A 26266-nucleotide genomic window follows, 5' to 3' on the forward strand; every position below is an offset into this window, starting at 1 on the left:
CTTATAATCTTCTTTCTTTGACACTTTGGACATTGCTCGGGTTTCTGAAAGTACAAGGTGACCGGGCTGATAAGCTGTGCATTCTGTTCTTGCGATCAAAGGCCTCTCTGCTTATAAAATGGAATGGATATATGGGGAGGGGGAGATGATCTGAGCGAGAGCAAATAAATGGTACAGAAGAAAGAACTCCTTGTGGACATTGATTATTACTGGACTTCTGTGGTTTATTTTATCCGAGTCACGGCACCAACTGATGTGGATTTCTACCCTCGAACCGCGTCGTGATCGAAAGGATTCTTTTGATTGTTGAGGGATCTTGACCTCCTCGAGGATTCAACGTCTAGCCGACTCAGTGTTGCATGTATCGGGATAAAATAAACCACAGAAGTCCAGTAATAATCAATGTCCACAAGGAGTTCTTTCTTCTGTACCATTTATTTGCTCTCGCTCAGATCATCTCCCCCTCCCCATATATCCATTCCATTTTATAAGCAGAGAGGCCTTTGATCGCAAGAACAGAATGCACAGCTTATCAGCCCGGTCACCTTGTACTTTCAGAAACCCAAGCAATGTCCAAAGTGTCAAAGAAAGAAGATTATAAGTAGGTGGTAGGCCTTAACAACTAAACAGTAGAACAGTAGAGGAAAAACACAAACACTTTGACCTACTCAGACTGAGGCAAAGGTTTCTTGTCTAGAGAGTAATAATTTCCCCAACACTGCCTATATTACATCGGCCTAATCAGAAAACACCGCATCGATCAATCGGATGTGAACAAATTGAATTGTTCCTTAAAACCACAAAAAAATAAAATAAACAGGAACCTGTTTATTGAATCGTAGGAACAGGTGAACATGGCAAGCACAGCTTCACAATGACCAATTGCACAGATTGCGTAATTCATGCACTTTTGTGTGTACCAACATTCGCGCACAAACATTGCATAGCTGAGTCATGATGCAACAAAACTCAAATTTTAAACAAGCACTTTTCATACCGGCTCATTGTAAGTAGATAATCTCGTGCACAGATGTTCATGTCGACGCATCTTTGAAATCAACATAATCTGACAAAACTTTGCTAAGAAGCACATTCACCACTGAACAAGGACGTGGACATTTTCAGCACATTTATAATCATTTCTTCGGTACCATGGTAAATAAAAATATACAACGAAGTATTTTCAGCGAAGAAAGTACCTTTGGTGCATTCAACGAGTTTTAAGTGGTATCACGGGAAGAAAGAGTAGGCCTGTATTTTACATGCTCATCACTACCCCTTATGAAGACCCAGTCATGCTTCAAATATATATTGAAATACCTACTATATTTATTTATTATTTTATGAGTTCACTCTCTGTAGGATTTGGTGATCGAGATCTTTTCCTGAATGTTATTTCAACCCAAAAGGTACTCAAACGAAATTGCTCGTGCGTGATGGAACAGGAAAAGAATGATGGTTTTGAGATTTTTCGAATGATTTTGGCACAAACTCGATGTAAAATTCACGGTTTCCCTTGGCAAACCTCAATGTGAATATATAAACCATGAGTTGGACACCGGTGGACCACCAACTAGTGCTAGCAGACTGGACATCCAGCTTAATGTCCATCGAAGGCATGGCACAATTTGTGATGGAACACCACGCCTGTGAAGGACCGATCCGACAGTTTATGGTCAGGTCAGGAATCAAACCCACACGAGACATTTATAAAAAGGTAGTTGTGCCACCTTGGCTCCATCCTATCAGACATGTTGGTGGATTACCATTCCACAGGCCACATAAAAGGCACCCATTCAGCAAAAATAAAAATAAAAAGAGAAGTTACCCATTGGGTCAACGATCATTCACAATCTGGTGAAACAGTTAACTACACATTGTCAGTATCAAAAGGGAAAACAAACATGATGTTTGTATATCTTAAGTTCACTCCAACATGTCATCCATTGCTGGGTTTAGAAACGTGGAGACAACTATGCTTATGAGTATGAACAGCTTCGTTGATGCCATAAATAACACAAGAATCTTCCTTAACAAGGACAACTGCCAAGCACTTAGAAGCTGCACTTTAGCTTTTCAAGTTGAACATGCAATCACTCACAGGACAGATTGGTAAAGTGGACATTTCAAACAGGGATAATGTACACTTTACCTGTATGAGTGGTGTTTCAGGATTACTTGAAAGTTCCCTCAAAATCTGGAAAAAATAAATAAATAAAGATGACTGCACTCTACACTCCACAGGATACCCAAGATGAAGACGAGTAAAGTTGGTCCGTCCCAGCAAAATGAGATATCGCGTGAAAGATTGACCGCTTTCATGATGGAGGTAACCCGGTGGGAAATCCTCACCAAGGTCATGTCACGATTGAGAGAATGAGGGGACAACGCTGGATCTTCCAGCCGCAGTTATTGAGCAAATTTCGAGTCAGGGCCGCAAGGAGAACGCAGTCAGGAAGAACGTTCGTATATCATTTGTTATTTCCATGCATTTTAATGTACGTCAGGCCGCAAATGTTTCGAACGCCCCCCCCCAAATGATTTGGCACAACATGTTTCAACAAGCACACGACAAACGGTTACTTCGAACGCCTCAGGTACGAACGACACCTGAACACCTCCAGGTAGAATCCGATTATTTTCAATCACGTTTGGAAAACTTCATCACCAGGGCAACATTCCCAGCTGTGCCAATCATTCACAACAGCGACATATGCTTTTTTAACAACTGGCATCTTTGGTGTTTTCCATAAAGTTTCTGAGATAATTCCCCATCCCCCCCTCCCCTGTCCTCCCACCCCCCAACAGGGCACAGCAATACAACCCATTGGCTGGATTAAGAGATGTCATTTGAAGTCATTCTTTCTTTCTTTTTTGTTGCTTTCTTTGTTTGTTTACAGTTCTGAGATAATTGTTTTAATTTGTGGAATCGCAATAGCTGCCATTTCCCAAACTGACAGCCATTGGATTTGTCAAAAGACCAATCAGCAAACTGACTGATGCCCCGACAAAGCATTATTTGAGCTTTTCATAAGAAACTTTTTTGAAGATGTGCAAGAATTTGAAACGAGGCAACACCAGCTCGAGTCGGTGCACCGGGGGAACAGCCGCCTGTTTGACCATGGAGGAGGCGTCTTGGTGTCCGGCGTGTTGAATGGGTTCCTGCAGCATGGCCAACACGTCCACCAACTTCTGAGCATGTGAGGGAGGATGGAGGGGTTATGTTAGAGAGAGAAGGGGGGGGGGTGCATCATATGACAGAAGGCAGTTCAAATTTTTTTGTTGTTGATTATTTTGATTCCTAATGCCTCTTAGTAGGATATATTGATTTTGTGAAACAGCAAGGATTACGGTTATCTCAGAATTATGGCAATGCAACAAGCATTACAATGGATGATATAACACAGGGTTTGTGTGATACAGGCAGGTTTGACACACCAATAATAATATTCTTATAAAAAGTATTCAAAATGTCTTGAAAACGAGATACATCTGCTTCCCCTTCTCCCGGTGATGCCTCCGCGTCAACATCATATGAAGATGGCCCCTTTTTTTAGATCAGCAAACAATTATTTTTTTATTCTTTACATTGACTTAAAACATGTTACGAAGGCTGACATAACCTCAGCACCATCGCAATATATATATATATACTGTATATATACATACATAATGTTACAGCTTCACAATTACATGTCGTATAATGGGCAACATACTCCACAATGCAGCATCCCCTTAGCGGTACTGTAATCGATTGGCAGTTTTCGATGGGATTGGTGGTTAAGTGGGTAAACTAAAGTCGAGCTGTTTTCTCTCACTGGCATGGGTTCCACTTTCCTATCTGCTCTGGAAGGCGTTTTCAGTTCTGTGAGCGTCAATGATCCCACGGGGCTGACGCTCTTTTGCGATTGTTTGCCAGAGGGCAGGAGTTTGGAATTTGTTCAGGGATCTCGTTTTGGGGATACCATACCAACTCTCCATCGAAAGACACGATGGGATGTTCACCAGTCAACCACATGTGGGTCACCAGCTTTAAAAGTCCATCTTTGTGATGTCAACACCCTGCCTGGGAAGCACCAATCCAACAGTTTCTACTCGGGTAGGGAATCGAACACAGGCTAAACAGCTCAAAGGTATGTGCGCGACCTCTGCACGATCCTGTTCAATGTGGATTGGAGGTAAAATATGTGAATTCCTCTCTCTCCCAACTTAATGTCCCAATGAAGTGAAAACAGAGTCCAGATGATGTTGAGATGTCTTGTACATGCATGGATTTTTACCTATCTGCAAATACTATTAAAAACCCAAGCCAATGGTAGGACACGTTGTATAACTGGAATGGGACAGGTCACAGGTATCAAGGATTTGCAAGTGTGGGTGGGACAGGTCACAGGTGGAAAGGTTGGCAAGTGTGGGTCGGACAGGTCACAGGTATGAAGGGATTGCAAGTGTGGGTTGGATAGGTAGCAGGTATCAAGGGTTTGTAAGTGTGTGTGGGACAGGTCACAGGTATCAAGGGTTTTTAAGTGTGGCTAGGAAAAGTTACAGGTATCAAGGGTTTGTAAGTGTGGGTTGGACAGGTCGCAGGTATCAAGGGTTTGTAAGTGTGGGTGGGACAGGTCACAGGTAAAAAGGTTTGCAAGTGTGGGTAGGACAGGTAACAGGTATCAAGGGATTGCAAGTGTGGGTAGGACAGGTCACAGCTATCAAGGGATTGCAAGTGTGGGTTGGATAGATCACAGGTATCAAGGGTTTGTAAGTGTGGATAGGAAAGGTTACAGGTATCAAGGGTTTGTAAGTGTGGATAGGAAAGGTTACAGGTATCAAGGGTTTGTAAGTGTGGGTAGGAAAGGTTACAGGTCTCAAGGGTTTGTAAGTGTGGGTAGGAAAGGTTACAGGTATCAAGGGTTTGTAAGTGTGGGTAGGAAAGGTTACAGGTATCAAGGGTTTGTAAGTGTGGGTAGGAAAGGCTACAGGTATCAAGGGTTTGTAAGTGTGGGTAGGAAAGGTTACAGGTATCAAGGGTTTGCAAGTGTGGATAGGAAAGGCTACAGGTATCAAGGGTTTGCAAGTGTGCGGAAGGTAGAGTGGGCACACATCCAGCTCCTTGATGACAGAAATGAAACATTTCAAGAGAACTCGATTATTGGCCATTGATGGACCGATTCGATTGGAAGTCGTTTATATTATCCAAATGTTGAGAGCGTTTACCTTTGATGGACTATACAAGCACAGGTATTTATTAAGCCCTCAATGCTGCCTGCTCAAACAGGCAAAGGTGTGTTTCCACCTCGAATGGGTGCCGAGAGTTCCGAGAAGAACCACGAGGGGGTTCGAAGTGTGCATGGCATCCAGGATCGTGACCTGAACCCGACAGCAGTCGCGATGATGACACTGATCAACATTCAGCGGAAATTGAGCCCCAAAACGACTCCGACTCGAACGTGGATCGGAAGCACGAACGGACATTCAAACTCACCCGGCGAGCAAGAAGCGACAGGCGGCGGCAGAGCGGGCAACGTACGGCGGGGACTCCCCTGTCGATGCGGACGAGGCGAAGCGAGCACGGAGCGCAGTACGCGTGCCCGCAGGGCAGCTCTTGCGTTTGCCGACGCCCTGGAGGCTCGTCCGTGCCCACACGAACGACGCAGCCGAACTCGCACGTCGGGCGCCTCGTAATTACATCATCCAAGCAGCTGGGCGACATCGTGGCTGCCTCCTCTGGTCCCGGCCAGAACACTCCGGACAACTCGGTTCAAGCTAAATGAGGATGGATGTAGATGATGGATTCCGTTATTAGACAGGAAGGAATAAAGCGCGACCTGAGCAGATCAAGGCGCAGCAGGTGAATTTGTTATCAAACAATTATGATGGCAATGTTGAGTATCAGTGGGAGGGGCTTGTGAACGTGTGGGAGGGGCTTGTGAACGTGTGGGAGGGGCTTGTGAACGTGTGGGAGGGGCTTGTGAACGTGTGGGAGGGGCTAGAGAGGGGTTTATCGAATGGAGATGGCGATATGTGAGAGATGATGCGAAACAAATAAAAGGTTGTTGGGAGTTTGGCGAATAAACGTACGAGGATCTGGACGTGTTTCAGGACACGGCGATTCGGTTACTGTGCGTGGTTGATATTTTAGGGAGGGGCTTGAACTGGGGGCGGTGACACAAATAGGGGTGGGGTTTGTCGACTGCGGCAATCACACCCACATGAATACAAACACGCACACACAAACAGAACGTAGAACGTAGACACATACACAAACACACAAGCACACACAAATACACACACACACACACACAAACAGAATGCAGAACGTAGACACATACACAAGCACACACACACACACACACACACACACACACACACACACACACACACACACACACACACACACACACACACACACACACACACACACACACACACACACACACACACACACACAAACAGAACGTAGACACATACACAAACACACAAGCACACGCACAAACACACACAAACAGAATGTAGAACGTAGACACACACACACACACACACACACACACACACACACACACACACACACACACACACACAATTATAATTTGAGACATCAGAAGCTGCATTCCACATCGAGTGGGACAGATAGCAGCAATTTTGAGAGGAATCGTGCAAATGATGATACAAGCATCAAATTTAGCACATTTGTTCTCCAGGGGATTCTAATCAAATCTACCTGATTGGCCATTTGAAAATCCAAATGTTGAAAAATTGGGAAAAAAAAAAAAAAAACTTCAAGAAAGTCAAGATCACGAATCAATGTTGGATGCTGGCTGAGATTGGTGAATGTTTCAGAAGCGTCATCAAAGACGTTCCAAGTCTGCCATGCAGTTTTCTTCCCTTTACCGCGGAAGGCAGACACGACGTCACATCCAGTGAACGTATGGAAGTATGGGATCCCTCTAGCTTTCTCAGGCCCGATTGCAGAAACTACCTCATGGACTGGAATCCATCGCACCTTGGCTCCTTGGCCAAAGGCAATCCACATGTTCTCAAGACCTAGTTCCTGTAAGGATGGCAGTACAGATATTGCTATGACTAGTACGTCCGTGTCATTAGCCTTAATGATAATGGACTTGCTACCATCCGTCGTTGCATCCCTGGCGCGTACAACTATTCGAGTGTCAGCTTCTTCATGACAACATGGAGACACAGCATACAGTGACTTCCTTGTGTTGCTAATGGCATCTTCTCCTTTTGTGACAATGATTGTGCTTGTCTGTGCTTCACACATTTATTCCGCAAGGAAGTGAAACAGCTCAGTTTTGTTGCTGTCATCTCGAAGAAAGCTTCTCCAGTTACTTGGGGTCTTACTGGTTCCTGTCACTCTTCTTCTGATTCCTTGCCCCCTTTTCGACCTTGCCTCGGACTTCAGACTTGACTTCTTGTACACAAACACTACGTCCTCCCTCTCGTACCTGGCACCAAAGGATTCCACCTTTGGGATGATGTCTTCGTTAGCATAGTCATCAAATATCTTTGAAGTACGTGGAGGTAGGGCATTGATAAGTGCTGAGCCATCAATGATGACTGCATCTCCCCTTGGTTCTCTGTCTGGGATGTTCACTTGCGCTTCAAGAATTTCAGCCAGCTGTGACTTCAAATTTTTTTTAAATTTGGATTTTCAAATGGCCAATCGGGCAGATTTGATCAGAAAGCCCTGCAGAACAGAAATGCCAAATCTGATGCTTGTATCATAATCTGCACGATTTTTCTACAATCTACTGCACTAATTCTGAAACCCACATATGGAGTTAATAATGAAATACACACAAACACAATCTGCAGTTGAAATAATTACCTCCGTCACCAACGGTGGACGGAGGTAATGATTTTACCCTGTTTGTAAATTCGAAGATTTTTCAAGTTATATTGGTTAGTCGATGTTGTTATTATGTCTGTCGGTCTGTTTGTCTGTTTATCGCCTGCAGTCACAGTTTTAAACCGATCTTCACGAAACTTCACCACATGGTAGAGTTTGTCATAAAGAAGAAGCCTATTGTTAAGGTCAAAGGATCAAAAAGGTCAACATCGGCCAAAGGTCAACAACTAAGGTGGTATTTCTGAAATCATCAATTTTCATTCGATTGACTTTAAATTTGAAGAGGATTTATATTTCAAGTCTATGAATTCAACCAGCCAATTATTTTTAAGGTCGAATTTGTTTTATGGATTTCACGAGTTGCAGTATTGTGCTATGCAAGACATCTTTCTTCTGTGTAAAGTCCAACCTCGTGAAATACTGACTCCCCAATACCTTTGAATATACAGGATGTTTCAAAAAGATTGACACAACTTTGGCTTCCTGCCATTTCTTTATATGTTGACCTGTACTGTTTTCCTTTTAGGGGTTTGGTGTTATTGTGGTATTTGTTCCCTGGGATTTCGAGCTCCGTAGCTCAACTATGCCATTGCCAGTGAAGCGGAAGACAAAAGTGGTAGCTCTGTGGTATGAGCTAAATCATACATAGACACCCGCCAGAGGTTATGCCAGGAATACGACCTCAGAACATGTGATGGACCCACAAACTGTGCCATTCAACATAGTGTGAAACATTTTGAGCACAAGCATACAGTGCAAAACCAGAGCAAGGGCAACAATTGCAGGCCAGTATCAGCAACCAAGAGCCAAGCCAACATTGACACCACGCAGGATTCTGCAGTGGACAGTCCCAAGAAGTCCCATCGACGGCGCTCCTAGGAGCTAGGCATCAAACCAACATCAGTTTGGCGTATCCTCACTAAGGAACTGAAGCTTTTCCCATACATCATCTCCATTAGGCATAAACCGAGTCAAGATGATATGAGGACACTTGAAATGTGTAATTGGCTCAGTGACAGGATGGAGCAGTACCCAAACTGGATCAACCTGATCTGATTCAGTGATGAAGCACATTTCCACTTGAACGGTACCATCAACAACCACAACATTATCTGGGAAGAAGAACCACCGGAGATCACTGAGAAGTACCTGAAATGGCCTAAAGTCACATGCTACTACACCTTCAATGCCAGATGGGGGAATGCTAGGGCCTTACTGGTATGAGAATAACAACAGCAGGACGGTGATGATCAACGGTGAGCGGTACCGGGCCATGTTCCAGAAGTTCCATAATGATCTAGCCCAAAAGGTCACCCCCCAAACCAGCTCAGCATGACCTGGTTTATGCAGGATGGTGCACCCCCCCCATAACTGGTGACACCATCTCCTTCTGCGGCAGCTCTTCAGAAACCATCTTGTTGTCCTGGGTACTGCTCATGACTGCGCACCTCATAGCCCAGACTTGAACCCTCTGGACTACTGCTTCTGGGGGGTTGCCAAGGGCTCCATCTACACCAACTGCCCTGCCACACTGGATGATCTGAAGCAGGTGTCAGACGACCTCCAGGCAGTGCCACATGAGACCTGCAGGAAAGTTGGACAAAACTTTGGAGTCAGGATCAATGTCTGTCTGAACCGCGGAGGGTCACACATCGAAAATATCAATTCCAAGAATTTTGCGTAAATGCCAATTTCAGACCTAGGCTCCAACTTCAGCGGAGGCTTACTGCAATAGGGTCATTCCGTGCCAACTCACCGAAGGGTCCCCAGGTTACCTCCTCAGATTTTGCTGGAAAAATTATTAAATGTAGATCAATATGGCTCGACCCACCATGCAAAAGATTAGCTTTCAATTCCTCATAGTTTAAAAAATATCTATCTCTAGAGACCTTTGAAATTTGGCCCTAAAAATGCCAAATGTGAAAAACGCATTTTTTTTCCAACTTCAGTGGCTTATAATTTTATAATGGACTCCTCTAGAAAGCTAATATTGCAAATATTTACTAATTGGCATCCAAATTTTTCAATTATGGCATCAGATAGCTTCTGGAGTGCATATTTCTCACTCTATAGGAAGCTAAAAATGGCTTTTTGGCCAAAATGAGCTAAAATAAGGTGAAATTATAGGAGCCCTCCTAAAAATATGGAACTTAGAATTTTTTCTTCATAACACAGTGATTATAGGGTCATTATCTATCCATAGATACATTTTTGCTGGGATAATACAGTTAAGTGATTAATTATAAAAGTTTTACCATAAGCCCTCGTCTCCGAGGGCTCCAAAATGGACCAATTTTGTCCCCTGGTTTGACCATGTGGCGAGGGGTTTGGGATCTTCATTTTTTTTTTTCTAAAGATTGCCTCATATAAGATGTGTCGACTGAATGAATAATTTTCTCTCATGCCCATGGCTTCATAGTAAAATAAATTTTTATTTACATGCACGTTTTTTATAATTATTCACTTTTTTCATATTCAGAAGTTTATAAATCTTAAATGGAACTATCCAGGAAAGTTACTGCAGAATTTTATAAACTGGAATACAAAATTTTAGATTGTGGCATCAGAATGTCTCTAGAAAGCACATAACTCCTAGTTTTAGGAAGCCAAATATGGCAATTTGGCCCACTTGGTACAAAACAAGGTGAACTTGCAAGGTGAACTTGCATGAGGCTAAATTATGCTTCTAATTAGACATTAGTGATAAGGATGCACATTGTAGAAACAATTTAAGACTTTATTTGTCAATTTATTCAATGTGGAAACAAAATCAAGATCAAAAATAAATTTTGAAATTAAGCAAATTTCCCCAAATCCGAAAAAAAGATCCCAGTACTTAGCAATAAATTTACTCATAAGGGAGGATCTTACAAAACAAAATTTTATTTGACTTACTGTGCACATTTTTCGTGTGAAACTGGAAAGGATCACAACAGGAGGTCTGTCGACACTCATACCGGGAAAGGTAGACAGTCTCATGATGCAGGCAAATACTGTCTTCTGAACTGAAAACAATTCCTGATCTCCATGAAATCAATTATTGTGACTTCTTCTCCAAAGCAGAAACTTGTTTTAGCCCAACCTTCCTTGTATAATAGGTCTTGTGACACTCCTGGTCTAATTTGGTTCCAACAGTACATCTACTTGTCAAACTTGTGCCACTGGGCCCAGGTTTTTCTGCATCCATTTCCTTTGTTTCCTCCTCTCCTTTGTTCTCCAAACAGACAGACAGGTTGACTGTGCTGCTCCTTGTGTTGTGACAGACCATTTCTCCATCTAGTGGTGTATGTCATAACTAATGACTTCAAATAGAGAACTGTAGGACATGTTTTTTAAATTAAAACTCAAGCATATGTTTGGATTATCATTACAAGAATTTATTTTTGAATAAAAAAAATGTACTTAGAATGATGAATTTATGAGAATAATAATCTAAGTTGTTACATAACCTCAGTTAATACTTCCTGCATATTCACCATTTTTGGTCGAAGTGGCATTTTCAACTTCCCACAGATAGAAACATATGCATTCTGATAACATTATCAGGCATTCTGATAACAGATCCTTAAATTTCATATGCCAGTTTATAAATATCTGCAGTATCACTTTGCAAGAGTTCAGTTTCAGATTTATAAGCTCATGAATATGAAAAAAGTGAATAATTATAAAAAGCGTGCATGTAAATAAAAATTTTTTTTAATATGAAGCCATGGGCATAAGATAAAATCATTCGGTCAGTAGACACATCTTATATGAGGCAATCTTAAAAAAAAAATTAAGATCCTAAACCCCTCGCCACATGGTCAAACCAGGGGACAAAATTGGTCCATTTTAGAGCCCTCGGGGGCAAGGGCTTATGGTAAAACTTTTATAATTCATCACCTAACTGTATTATCCCAACAAAAATGTATCTATGGATAGATAATGACCCTATAATCACTGTTTTATGAGGAAAAAATTCCAAGTTGTTCCATATTTTCAGGAGGGTTCCTATAGTTTCACCTTATTTTAGCTCGTTTTGGCCCAAAAGCCATTTTTAGCTTCCTATAGAGTGAGAAATATGCATCCCAGAGGCTATCTGATGCTATAATTGAAAAAATTGGATGCCAATTAGTAAATATTTGCAATATTAACTTTCTCGAGGAGTCCATTATAAAATTGTAAGCCCCTGAAGTTGAAAAAAAAATGTTTTTCACATTTGGCATTTTTAGGGCCAAATTTCAAAGGTCTCTGGAGATAGATATTTTTTAAACTATGAAGAATTGAAAGCTTATCTTTTGCATGGTGGGTATATAGATCGACATTTAAGAATTTTTCCAGCAAAATCTGAGGAGGTGACCTGGGGAGGTTTTTGAAATTTAGGTGAGTTGGCACGGAATGACTCCATAGCAATCAGTGACAGAAAGTACCATGTCATAAGCTTTCAATAAATGTTTGGTTCATGTTCCTGAGGTTTCTGTTTCTTTGTAAATAAACATTTAAAGTTGCATCACTCTTTTTGAAACACCCTGTATCTTGTCAATGGATGGCAGTGGATAGTAGTGGATAGTGTTCCACACAGAGGTTGGAGTTAACGGTTGCTTTAATTAAAGTAACCGCACAGGCCAAGACCTCCATTCCATTTTAGCCCCGTGACCACAGGCCTTGCCCACTCAGACTGTGCCACCGGTTCGATGACACCATTCTTTTCTGATCAGTCGAGCACGGCACAATCAATCAGGGAATTGTGGCTTATTATAGTGTCTATGTAATAAATTGCGTCCACTTTCCGCCGGTACTCCAGGGGCCTCCGTCTGGCCATCCCCATCTCCTTGAGATGCCGATCAACCTGCTGCAACCACAAGGCACGTGGTCGCCCCATTGGCCTCCTCCACTCACGAGGCTCTCTCGCTGAGAGAATCTGGTGAGCAGGATCAGCGTCAGAAAAATGAGCCACATGTCAATTCAGCTGCACCTGACGCTCACAGACAATGCAGGTAACAAATCTCATTTGAGTCTCTCTCAACAACCACTCGTTGGACACAAAGTCCGACCAGCGATAGCCAAGGATTCTCCGAAGAGACCTGGTACCAAAGGAATCAAGTCTCCGTCTCAGATCCCTGGTCAGAGTCCAAGTCTCACATCCACAGAGCAAGACTGGAAGCACAAAGGACCTGAAGACTCGGACTTTCTTCCTCCTGCACAGATACCGGCAGCGCCACACCCCATGATCCAGTGAATCCATGACTCCCCAGGCCTGACCCAGACGTCTGTTGACCTCTGGCTCACAATCAGAAGAGACATGAATATCACTGCCAAGGTAAGTGAATCTCTCCACGACCTCAACATCCTCACCACAAACAGACACAGACAGGACAGCAGCATCCAAGATGTCACCGAAAGCCTGGATCTTAGTTTTGACCCAAGAAACCCGTAATCCCAGCGGCTCCGACTCCTCTTTCAGCACCTCGAGGGCCCCCAAAAGAATGTCTAAAGTCTCCGCAAAGATGACTACATCATCTGCAAAATCAAGGTCAAAAAAATCAAGATCTTGACATTCCCAAACGATGCACCGCAGCTTGATCTCTCCGACATCCTCCCTAAAATCCAGTCCATACAAGTGCTGAATCTCTCCACAACCTCAACATCCTCACCACAAACAGGTACAGACAGGATAGCAGCATCCAAGATGTCATTAAAAGGACACTCAAGGACATTTATCTTTTTTATTTCTTCACCATTCCAGTGTCGCTTTGGCTGTGTGCTTCAGGTCATTGTCATACTGAAAGGTGAACTTCCGTCCCAATTTCAGCTTTCTTGCAGCGAGGAGCAAGTTTTCCTCTGGAATTTTTCTGTATTTTGCTCCATCCATTTTCCCTTCTATCATGACAAGTGATCCAAGTCCCTGCTGATGAGAAACATCCCCATAACATGATGCTGCCAAAACCATGCTTCACAGTAGGGATGGTGTTCTTTGGGTTTGCGCCAAATGTAACATTTTGCATTGAGGTCAAAAAAGTTCCATCTTGGTTTCGTCAGACCGCAAAACTTTTTGCCATGTGGCTTCAGAATCTCCGGAGTAGTTTTCTGCATACCTCAATCGGGAAAGCTCCTTCTTTCTCCTGGTTGAGTCTTTGCTGTGAAATGCACTACCCAGTCGAGGAAACTTACAGGAACAGCTGATTTTATTCTGAAATAATCAGAATAACTACCGTGCAACATGGGTGGAAGCCAATTAACTTGGTGTGTGATTTTAAAGGCGTTTGGTTACACTTGAGCTAATTTACAATTGCTATTATGAGGGGGGTGGACACTTATCCAATCAAGATATCCTGGTTTTGTATTTTTAATTAATTTTCTGAAATTTGGAGAATTTGTTTTTCATGTTGAAGTTGTGGGTTACGATGTGTAAATAAAGATGGAAAAAGTCTGATTTGATGCAATTTAATTCCAGGCCATAAGGCAAAAGGTAAAAATTTTGAAAGGGGGTGTGGACTTTCTAAAGGCACTGTATCAGTGGGATGCAAAATGTAAAATTGTTCAGTCTGGTGGAGGTGTGCACTCCACCGAGTGTCAGTTTATTTTGTAGATAGGTAAAGCACAGTGTTTGCAGCTTACTATTCATCCAAACTTTGAAAGTACATTGAATATGGGAACATTTTTAGTTTATCCAATTTAATAATCAGCAGTCATGTTTGTGTGTTTCATCGCATCACAACACCCATTCCATCTTCCCCAACATAACACATTTCACCGTTTTCATATTACTGTTACAAGGAATTTCATCGTTTGTAACAGTTATGTAAAAGGGTTGCTAACATATAAAATATGCTTAATATGAGGATTGGACCAAAGAAAGGGGGGGGGGGGAGGGAGGAATAGACAAGGGAAGAATTGTTTGCCTGGATAGGTAGGGAAAGGGATAATAAATGTATAGCAAAGGGGGATGGAAAGAGTTAAAACAAAAACGCACAACAACAAAAACAAACATTTTTGTACATGTAATGCATAAATACTCCCGAGGTCTCTCCGTTCAAAAGCAGCAGAAGTATTAAAATAATTGCTTCATAATCATATGTGGAGTTTATGATAAATAATCCCTGACATACTAAAGCATAGACTCCAGCATAACATATAACTTATTTGATGAAGAAAAGTAAATACAGTATCTGAAAAGATATACAATTGTTTAGTTTTGAAGGAAATATTCATTTTAATCACAAGATATCATACGAAAACAAACCAACAGATTGAAAAACCTTTACACGGAATCATTTTGGGCAAAAGCAGATAACTTACCGCTGGTACTGGTGACATTGCACTTGAAGGGGAGAGGGGGAATGGGGGAACACACACAAGCACATGCACACCACATGTCTAGCATACTGCGTTTCCACAAGTGACCATTTCCAATCTGATGTCCTCATGGCTCATGATACCCAGGCCATATGTGACTTTCGAAATGACACCATTCACCCCTGAATGCTTGGTGCTTGCACAGAAACCACGAGCAACAAAGTGAACGACGGGAGCTGTATGGGCTGTGAGGGCCATTATAAACATGTATTTTTTTGTTTGGTTCCAGGCCACAAGAAAAATACTTGATTTTTGCATCTATTGGTAGGAGAAGTGTGTGTGTGTGTGTGTGTGTGTGTGTGTGTGTGTGTGTGTGTGTGTGTGTGTGTGTGTGTGTGTGTGTGTGTGTGTGTGTGTGTGTGTGTGTGTGTGTGTGTGTGTGTGTGTGTGTGTGTGTGTGTGTGTGTGTTATATCCACGACATCTGTTCAGATGTATCAACAGGAAATGGTACAAACCCGACTCCTCTCATCTGTGGATATTTCTCATATTCCTATAGGCTACAGTATTCTCGTGAGTCCGATTTGCATTCAGGAACAGAATAACTATGGTTAACCATTTTGAAATTTCCACTCATCTAAATGCTAAAAATTATGTTTGAAGCAATATTTTAATTGCAGATTTCACGCTAACAATGGCAGGTTAAAAGTGCCTGCCGAGCAAAACCGAATCAGTATAAAAAAAAACACGCGCGCGCACGCACACTATTTCAAAAGTTGTGTATTTACTCGGTCAATGCAAATTCATTAGTTGCTGTTCAATTCCCATGTTATATATTTATGGAGGTTAAAACAGGATAGAAAGGGGGGAGTGGGGGAAAGAAAAAAAATACCATGATATCCCAATTTTTTTATAATGCATTTGCATCATCCTTCACCTCACAATACTCTCTCTCCCCGTCATCAAATATTCAAAACACCCCTAACTTCTCTATATGCACTGTTTCTCTTGACCAGTCATCAAATATAAAAGAAGGTGGAGCAATAACGTGTGCCATTTTTGCCAAGCAATGAAAAAGAACAAACTTAATCAAGAGAACAACAATCCGATACGTTTTAATATGTAACCGATGAAAATTACAACCTTATATTTCCTGACAAAATAAATTAAATAAACAACTTTTTTGAGAGTTCCAATAAGAATAGGGTCAGGTTGAGACGAGAAAGCGATTTAAGGCTTCCAAAATCCAGTGACTTAGTGCAGGTAGCATTAACAAAAGTCCTTTGAATATACAGTGATCAACTCAACACCTTGAGAGCCGATTCTAATACCAATCTTCAGTCCAAGTGTGCGTGGTGCCACAAGTCCAAGGAGCACAAGAAACTCTGCTTTCTTATTGTTGAAGTACTTAAGAGCCAATCGGAATTCTTGTGAGACAGCAGTAGCAAGCACAAGTTCTGCTCCAGCATACTGCGGAACCTTCATTTGTAGCTATCGGCATTGCGCAGCCATGTGCCGAAGGTTGCAGGAGGTGGAAAAAAAACCAAAAAAACAACTGCATTTGAGCGGTCCAAGTTCATTCAGAGCCATGGGAGCGAAGGCACGGTCGATTCTCAAACATTAACGATGCATTGAACGCTAAGAGAAAGAACCCATCAGAGAGATGCTTGTATCATTGCCGATGGCTTTTAAAGTTGCTGTCCAGAACTCTTTGCTGAAATAAACTGCACAATGAGAAAAACAGTAATTAGCTGTGGGATGCATACGGCAAGAGAGTTATTTATTTATGAAACAAAATGAAGGCTCATATAAGAGCAACAGTTGGAATAAAATAGCTGACAGTGTTGAGTGATAAGACCACGTGAGTTGTGAATTATAAGTAGTAAAATGTAACAAAAAAAATGGCATTTAAACTCATAGATAGAGAAGGAGAAAAACAAGCTGAATACCATGAATGACCCCGACGTTGAATGAAAGCTGATTACCAAATGATGTTGATACTTGGGCAGCCGATTATATAATTATCAGACAATATAAACGCGTGAGGCTACTCGAAGAAAAGATCTCCATTCTCCAGAGAAATTTATTTCCAACGTCATCACATGATTTTCAAACCCGAACTCACGGCCGTTAAATAAATACTCTGAATTCTTGTATATCATGGCTTTCTCCACAAAGTGTTGGTATTCAAAAGAAAGGACCCTCGGACCACCGAAAAGTTCAATCTCTCACAAGATAAGGCTAACATAAGGCGCCATGTTGCCTGCACGACTGCACGGCGTCACGTGACCCACCAGCTCGCGGTCTGATTAAATGTTTTAAGAACATTTTAAAACGTCCGTTTTTCACCAGAATTCTTTTGGATACTTATAGAGCACGTCACTGAACCTCCGAAAATATAAGCCAAGATCGGATAGACGCTACCGATAAGCAGTGCCCCAGGGGGACACGGTACGAGGTCAAGCAGTGAACGGAAAGCATGTGGTGTTCCTTTTAATACCCAATGGTTATTTGAATTTAATACATTTTCCTCATGAAAAGTGTGTTTCTGCTTGGATTTTACGAAAATTATCTAAGTTAAGACTGCAGCTACACCAGAAGGTCTGAAAAGTGAAAACAGAAATCGAATAGACCTTAAGATAGCCTCGTGAGGCGGCATGGAAGCCGATGGAAGCCGATGGAAGCCAATGGAAGCCAATGGAAGCCAATGGAAGCCAATGGAAGCCAATGGAAGCCAATGGAAGCCAATGGAAGCCAATGGAAGCCAATGGAAGCCAATGGAAGCCAATGGAAGCCTCCCCTCAGTGCAATGCATTCCACACAGACCGAGGATACAAAACATTCAAATTTCACAAATCGTAATGCAACCGAGTGCGAATCAGCCTTAGCGACTGCGAAAAGTGAAAACAGAATTTAAGTTTAAATAAATAAAAAAAAACAATTTGAAAACCCCTCCTGTTGACAGAGTCAAATGTCAGGGTAATAAAAAGGATGACAACTAAATCAAGGGGAAAACCAGAAACTCATTCATGGTAGCACAACATGTATAAGGGGGAGGCAAAAAGCTTTCCATTGTTCAAAAGGTTTCAGAGTTTCTAGTTTTCCCCAAAAACCGACTTCTACATCAATGGTATTCAGAGAAAATGTTTCGACTGTGTTTGCACATGAAAAATAAAAGTACGAACATTAATGCTGAGTTTCACGAGCACAGGATCATTCCTTGGTGGTTAGAGCCCCCCCCCCCAAACCCTCATCCCTGGCCTGGTATATTAGAAACAAAATTAAGGTATACTTCAGCATTAAAAGTTGATATTCAAGAGGCAATGTAGTTTATTTAATCAAAACACTCCACCTGCTCCAACAAAATATTTACTGCATTTATAAAGGTTATTCAAACTAAAAGAGAACATTCTTTACATGACGGACGCTTCATAGTGAAAGCTCTACCCAAACACAACAATACTTGTAATACAAGTTTCCTTCCAGGAAACTTCGACACAGGAGGCCATTAGGCTCACCTAAGCCTGCACTATTATTGCCAACCTGCAGTTGTCTGTCTGCGCTCTATCGTTTTTAAATGCTAAGCGTCAAGCAAGGAGGCAGCATGCACCATTTTAAAAAGTTTTTGGTACGACTCAGCCGGGATTTGAACGACCGACCTTCCAGACTCGGAGCAAAAGCTCTAACCATTACGACACCGAGGGTGGTGAACCGAGAGTTGGGATTGACCATTTTTTATCTTCCTTGTATTCGCTCCGAGTCTGGAAGGATATGAAAAATCGTATTAAAATAGAACACGCGACATTAACCATTTGTGTGTGACAGAAGCCCTGTCGTAAAATACCACAATATTATTTTAAAAAAATAAAAAATAAACAGGAAGCCTTTTATTCTTGCACTGGTTGAAAGAGCTCAAAAACATGAGGCAATATATTTCATAACAGCAAAAAATAAAAATAAAATAATCCTGAGCACTTGAGGCAGTGGTCTGTTGCCTATACACCGCCTCAGTTCATTTTTTTTGGTCTGCTTGCTAAAAAAAAAAAAAACCGTTAGTCGAGATAAATTTGAAGCAACGTTTACTTTTCTTTTTTTTTTTTTTTCTCCGAGGAGCGTTTCTGTGTTTCAGGGTGGGACAGACAAACAGACAGTATTAGCCCGTTATAAATCGATCGATAAATATAATTATGTTGCTCTATCGTTTGATGTAGCAGCACAAACTTTATGATTCCCATTATTTTACTGCATTGCCAACTGCCATCCGTTTTTAAAGCATGCAAAAAAATTTTTTTTAACCCATGATGTTTCAGTTTTTCAGCACAGGTGACAAACTCAATTTTCGCATGCTTGGGTGGGAACACCCCGATATTAAATGGAAAAAAATAAAATAAAATAGAATACAAAAAAATAAAAAGACGACGACAAGACAATGTACCATTAAAAATGTTCAAGGCAAATATACAAGTTTTCAATGCAACATAAAGTTAACGTTTCAAATCAGACTTGCTAATATGGGGTCTTACCCACATCACTGGAGTATACATTGACAGAGAAGGAAGAGCACACACTTCTGCAAGCAGGTACCGCTGTAAACTGCAGTGAAAGTGTGCCACTCCCAACAACCAACCACACATTGGATAACTGCGTCTTCCACAACTAGGGTAAGTCGGCAAAAATTGTACATTGTAATAATGAACCTCCCAAACACATTGCAAATGGAAATTTTGTCGCAGCTAAACATAGCTTTGCTTTAAAACTCAGCAGTCTCACCCAAGCTCAGCATAAATGCATCTGAACGACATACCAGAGTGTGTGGAGGAGCCAAGGGGCTCTGCATTATGAGGGACTTAAATGGAGAGTCCCTGCTGTTTGCAGGTAGGAAATGTGGTTGGGGAAAGACTTCAGCAAGGAGTCGTACAGCTGAGCTCCTCTGTGTCTTCCTGGGTGAAAAGCAGCAATTTATTTATTTAACTCCGAAACAAGTAATGTGTTACATAGAAGAGAAGTTAGCATCCCCAAGTAAGCATTTGCTAACTGCGAACCAGCAGTTTGCTGACATTACTTACCAGTGGAATGTAGTTGCAAAGACTTGGCTGCTGGGGTATTGCTGAAACAGCTTTGAGAACCTGTCTGGATAGCCAGCAGAGCCAGATATCTCATCGAAGTAATCGTCTATCAGCTCGCCATGTTTGTTATGCAGTCTTCGTAGTGATGAATATAGCTCTATGCTTTCATGACCACCCTGCTATTATAACAGCATGCAGGGAAACAAAGTAAATTAGACATGGTTTGGGGAGGGAGGGAGGGGGGGGGCAAGCAATAACAGAAAAATGTGATGTTCTCACAAAGAAAACCTTGTTTGAAATTGCAAAACCATTTGAACCGTTTTGTAGTGCAAGGATATTTTTTAAATGCTCAGCTCACTAAAGTAACATCAATACATCCACAAGTTTCAATATTCCAGAGAACACCGTCATGCTCTTTTTGTGTTATCCTGTTTGGTGTTCCAATCTCAGCACTTCTCTCATGATGCTGGCACCCCAGGTTCAAATTCGATATATTGTTGATTTGACTTATCTAATGTTCTTGCAATTGAAGTAAAAGTGGATGGATGTTCTTTGCTAAGGAGTGCAAGCCTGGACGGGTCGCCACTCTGACGCAGAACACTCAAATGGCTTATTACCCAGTCGGCTGGTACTCCTTTTGCCGACCTCAGAAAGATGACAGGCTGAGTAAACCACCTGGTGTTAGTTCAACTGCACAACAGAAGCTCAAACTCAAGACCCTAAGATCTTAAGCCAGCCACCTTAACCATTAAGCCAACACCAGGCTTGTACTCCAGATGTGACATCTACATATTATGGAATGAATGGAAGGGATAAAATGGGTTAAACTGGGGGGAATTTTTTAACAGTTCAGAAAAGGGAATGTATCAGAAATGTGGAGGAGAGGGAAAAAGGTTGAAAAGAGTAGTTAGGAAAAGGATTTCAGGATGAGCAAATGGGGGGAGGTGATGCAAGAGAATGTCAAATGTTCAGAGAATTTGAATCATGAAATGTCAATGGCCCCTTGGCTGAAGGAAATGAACATTTTCATCAAGGCTGAGTCAGGAAGCATATTAATCTTCTTGTCTCTAAGATGAGCGGAAGAGCTCGGACATAAACGACATGAAAGATTATGATGAAGAGACATCCATGCACTGTTCTTCAGCTTTATAATTTTGCTGCAGAGGAAAGGACATTGGGCCTGAAAAAAAAATCAATCCAAATATTAAAGAAAGTATTCTTCTCATTTATCTCTTTACTTTACAATTCCACCTACATCTAATGCAAGACTTATAACCAAGTTGCAAAACCGCTGGTGGATTCTTGGATTTGTAATACGTGAACACCCCAACCCCCCTCCCCCTCCATCGTCTCATTACGAGCCCACACAAATAAAGTGTTGCCTGTCTGAAGCCATACCTGGATGATGACGGGCTGAACCCGATTGGAAAAAACATGGAAGATGTTGGAAACGTTGTCCTTGGAGATGACGCGTACAATAGACGAGCAGTGCGAACAGTTTGGAGATGGCTTGGAATAGAAGAGGTTGTACTCTGGGTCGGAATGTTCTGTTACAACACATTGAGATTGCATTGGATCCTTTCAGACATAAAAGTGGCCAAAAGAAAAACAAAAGACAACGAGAATCCCACTGATAGGCCGGATCTCGATCTGTACCTCAACCAAAATCTAATCAGCTTGTTCTCGTCACCGATCCAATCCATCCACAACGTTTTGAAATATCGTGCAATACAGTAAACCCGCCAATATCGTGGGAGTTAGGTTCCTGGAAAATGCCATGAAAGAACTGCAATCATGGAAACCAAGGGCGAATGGGAAGACGGGTGTTTGGTTCCTTGGCTTCAATAAAATCGAGGAAGATCGAGGGCAACCAGAAATAAAACGCATTGCAATTTAAATGAACACGTAAATATATTTGTATATATTGTTACGAATTCGCGCCCACCGGCGTGCGATCGACCGCGTTTCCCGAATAGCAGCTGCGTCGCCCACCGGACGGACAATTCAGTCGTGACCTTCTGGAACAACGCCGGAACCCTGTCACGAGTGGGTCTTCAACCCCACCATGGCCTAGCCAATTTTCTACCCACGCAAAATAGGGTCAATCGCCGAATATCGATATACCGAAGTACCTGCGCAGGTAGCCTACAGGGAGACCGTACCTCAGCGCAGGTCGGCTTGGACACGAACCGCTCAAGCGGTCCGTTCTGTTCTGCAGTAATAACCGAGCGGGTATTATCGCCCGACCTCGCCGGATCCGATTCTATTTAATGGGTATTTAATAACCCAACTATTATTCCGCAATGCAAGATGGCATTTCAATGGGGAGAAAGGAAGACACAACGAACGGGGTACATTTAACCAAGCACATTTATTTTACACAGCACGTATACCAGAAAAAGCAATGAAAAACACTTATACAGGAAAACAATCATGCACGGGACGGGGACAAAGACACGAGCAAGGTGAAAGCACTACGACCGTCTATCAGCAATTATCTAGTCACTTAACAGTTTTTACTTAAAGGACACGGCGCCACCAACATTCATTCAAAAGAAAGGAAAAGGCCACCCTCAAAGACGAGGGCGCCAGACAGGGTCCGTAGACCTTTATGGCGTGGAGCCTGGATGACCGAACTGGCCCCCCGAGACCGTTGCAGGTTACCTGCACCCTCGTGGTGCGATGGTGGGTGAGTCGCGACGTCTGTCCCCCACGGCAGCTAGGACGCAACGGCTGAGCCGCGACGTCTGTCCCCCACGGCAGCTAGGACGCGACGGCTGAGCTCGGTCTTCCACGGGGCCGGCGAGCTCTCTCCACACAGATGTGCAGGCGTGCGCGACATAGCTGGCAAAGCGGCGCCTCCCGTCTGCGTCCCCCGTGCCACGCCCAGACTCCCCACGGACTGCGAGCTCCGACGACTCGACCCGAAACAACGAACCCAAGACTCTCCGAAGACCAAGACGAAATCACCACGAAGACCCAGACCTGGCGTCCTGCGCCCTTATATTCCTCAGTTCCAACGCCTCGCTCATCCCCGTTTTTCGCTCCGCCCCACTTCCAGCTCCTGTGGGAAGCTTCGAGAAAGGGGGCGTTCCTTATCTCCAGCGCCTCACTTCCACAAACCAACCAATGACGAACGATCTCCCCGATCGGCGCACGGGAAAAACAGGCGGGAAAATCCGCGCGCCACCGATAGAGGGTTGTGGTTTTGTTTGTGGAGAAGGGGAACGACAGTTGGCGTAGCGGGGAAGGTGGTTAGGTGAGGTTGATGGTTGAGGCGATCCTGGTTGTTGTGATGGTGGCGTTGTGAAGGTGGTTGTGGTGGTTGAAACATGGTTGGTCCAAAATAACGATAGTAAAGAAAAACGGCTATCTCAAAGGATCACAGCCTGTTAACACGAATAATTCCATTAAACAACGGTGGGGAAATCTAACTGAACACAGACTTATCGATCGAACAGAACTAAGGACCTTTATGGTGTTCTGCGAATTTCCACAGCCGTAACACTACCCCCTCCCCTTTTTACAGACTCGTCCCGAGTCATCGAATTTGTGTGCCATCATGTGTAAGTTTCCCCTGGTACGTTTTATCTTCGGATCCCTGAGTGTGACATTTAGTGTATTCGTGTCCCAAAAATAAATAACCTACGGGCGAGGTAACTCACTAAACAAACCCACTCATAAAGACGACTTAAATAAATTGCCGGCGCGATGACACACATGCAGGGGGGAAGCAACTCATTTACAATTTTACTTAACCTTATCATTATACATTTTACACTAAACCATGGCCCAGGATCGATGGACTCCGTGAAAAAAAAAACAGTGAGCCAGGCTGCTCACACGCAGTCTCTGGCTCGTGAGTCAACTGCAGGTTTGAACACAAGCCGCACATGAAACTGAACGGTGGGTGGATGGATGGATTAACATGGTGCACAGGCCGCCAATGCAGTCCCGTGATGCGGCTGCCTGCAGGGCAGTCCCTGCAGCACGCGCGACGATCTGACGCAGCAAACAAACGGTGCACGGGCTGCCACTGCAGTCCCGTGATGCGGCTGCCCACAGTGCAGTCCCTGCAGCACACGCGATGATCCTGGTGCACATGGCAATGAATGGGAGCAGATGCAACAGGGCAGCAGGCATGGGACCAAGGCAAAAGGCAGGCAGACAAGGCATGGCAAGGCAAGACAAGGCCGTTGTAGCAAAACGGGCCGGTGGTGAAGCTGACCGGCACAGGCCTTGTAGTAAAACAGCCGGCAGATGGAGTCGGTCGGCCTCTTGCCTTGTTTAAGGAGGTTGGTGGAGGGAGTGCCGTGGTGCTGGCCACTCGGAAGGTGGGCTAGGACCTACCGTACTGTCTCCCTCCCAACCTATCGCCTTTGCCTGTCGCTGTCCATACCCACTCCCTTAGTTTGTCAAAAATCCAATTTAGCCCCATCTTAATTTTTTTTTTTTTAATCTCCCTTCAATAATTTTGTCTCCCTCACCCCCTTTATTATCTTTGTCCGGCTAACCTATCGTCATCCCAGCCTACGCCCAACCCCTACGTTCCCTTCCTGGAGGGGAATAAGGGAGAGCTAGTGTCCTGTGTCGAGACCCAATCTAAGCCTCAAAATTGGCAACTCAGATTTCAGCAATCGACTAACCCAAGGTGAGTCCAGTGGCCCACAACGAGCGAAGGGATGGATGGTGCGGAGGGGTACACTTCCGATCTACCCTAACCGTTTAACTGTTAACTACCCCGGGGCTTTCCAAAAGCGCCTCTCGCTTCAACTATCGGTTCTAAAAAGCAAGATTCCCATCGTCTGTGTTGGTGTCCTTACAATTTCGGGCCTCGCCTTCCAATTTTCCCTCGTGCCCTTGCACGGTTTCATGGCTGGGACGCGTGGCTCCCTTGGCAGGAACGACCCTCTGCCGATTCTCAAACTATGGCACCCCCAGCCACGACAACTGCCTCCGAGCCTACCAGCTCCCGAAACACTGGGGAATGCCCTCCCTGGCAACTCCCCCTCAATGCCCACGTGGCGTGTTGGCGCCCCGGGTCCCTTTCCGAGGGTCGCCCGTGCCCAGTACACTGCCCCCGTGGCATTCTGGCACTACGGCTCCCGTATCATGCGGGCCACCCGTGCCCACGACGCTATCCCGGCCCCCCATGGACCCTTGGCCTACCACGGCCGACAAGCCCAGTGCCCAGGGTACCCACTAAGCGATACTCACCATTCGCAGCCATGCTCCCAGCCCGTCAACAGGGCTCCTGCACCTCTCCAAATGGGTTTCGAGCCTACTTCCCCACCAACAGCAAAACGACCTCCATTTTGTCAATTTGACTAACCCACTAACTCGCATTACACTGACCCCAGGGTCCCTTGGGTGGGAATCACTCCTCCCCCCAATCACTCATCGCACCATGCATTCCACATTCGCTCCACACACTCAGACCCGCTGGCCTCACTCACTCACCCGATGTTTCCATTTCACTCCTCTTCTCCTCACACATCGCTGATCACTGCCATTCTTCTCACCAAATCCCATAACTACCTCGTGCTCCCTCGTCATCCCTTAAACTATAGCATGTTCCATTTAACATGACGTAGCTAAGCTACATCCCCTCTACACACTCAAAGTCTGTCCTTGTCCTCAAAATCATTTTCCATTTCCCTTCCTAAGTCTAAACTGAATCCCCCTAACTATTCCATTCCAGGGGCCTCATGAGGACTTATCCCTGCCCCATGAAGCCGGTCTCGCTAAGCTAACCCTTCCCCCTAACTAGTTCCATTCCTGTGCCCGGGCAGGGGTGTCTCCCACCCCTTGCCCGGGAATCCTGTTCACCCGAAGCGAGGCTTGCTTTTTTTTTTCTATGCACGCACCAGCGCGGCAACTCGCAACCTGCGCTTTCTCCCCGTGACGTCATGGCAGCTGTTCGCGCTTCGTGCACCTCGTCCCTTCTCGGACGGTACCATCCGGCAGGGATTTCCCCTCCTGCCGGATTCTAACCATACGTGCAGCCATGACATCACCCAGCACATTAAAAACAAGCCTCGCGTTTCGAGGGGTTCCCCACGTAA

At 43.8% G+C, this 26266-nt stretch overlaps 1 protein-coding gene across 5 annotated transcripts in view; it reads right to left on the reverse strand.

Annotated features, from left to right (window-relative positions):
• Positions 1–813: 813 nt before the first annotated feature.
• C10H6orf89 (chromosome 10 C6orf89 homolog) overlaps positions 814–26266 on the reverse strand; it is a 50481-nt gene continuing 25028 nt past the window's right edge. Inside the window, exons 4-9 of one of the 5 annotated variants that reach the window (XR_015062509.1) lie at positions 21600–21748; positions 20202–20380; positions 19940–20075; positions 19659–19791; positions 5480–5760; positions 814–3192 (exon numbers count right to left, since the gene is read on the reverse strand). Coding sequence is in view for 4 of the 5 variants with exons in the window: in XM_085898799.1 (XP_085754925.1) it covers positions 3029–3192; positions 19659–19791; positions 19940–20075; positions 20202–20380; positions 21600–21748 (761 nt within the window). In the remaining variant the exon portion in view is untranslated. The other 4 variants (XM_085898800.1, XM_085898799.1, XM_085898801.1 and 1 more) reach the window with 4 other exon arrangements.

Source organism: Eptatretus burgeri, chromosome 10, assembly GCF_056783735.1.
Source record: "Eptatretus burgeri isolate ZD-2024b chromosome 10, Ebu_testis_v1, whole genome shotgun sequence".
NCBI classification, from domain to species: Eukaryota; Metazoa; Chordata; class Myxini; order Myxiniformes; family Myxinidae; genus Eptatretus; species Eptatretus burgeri.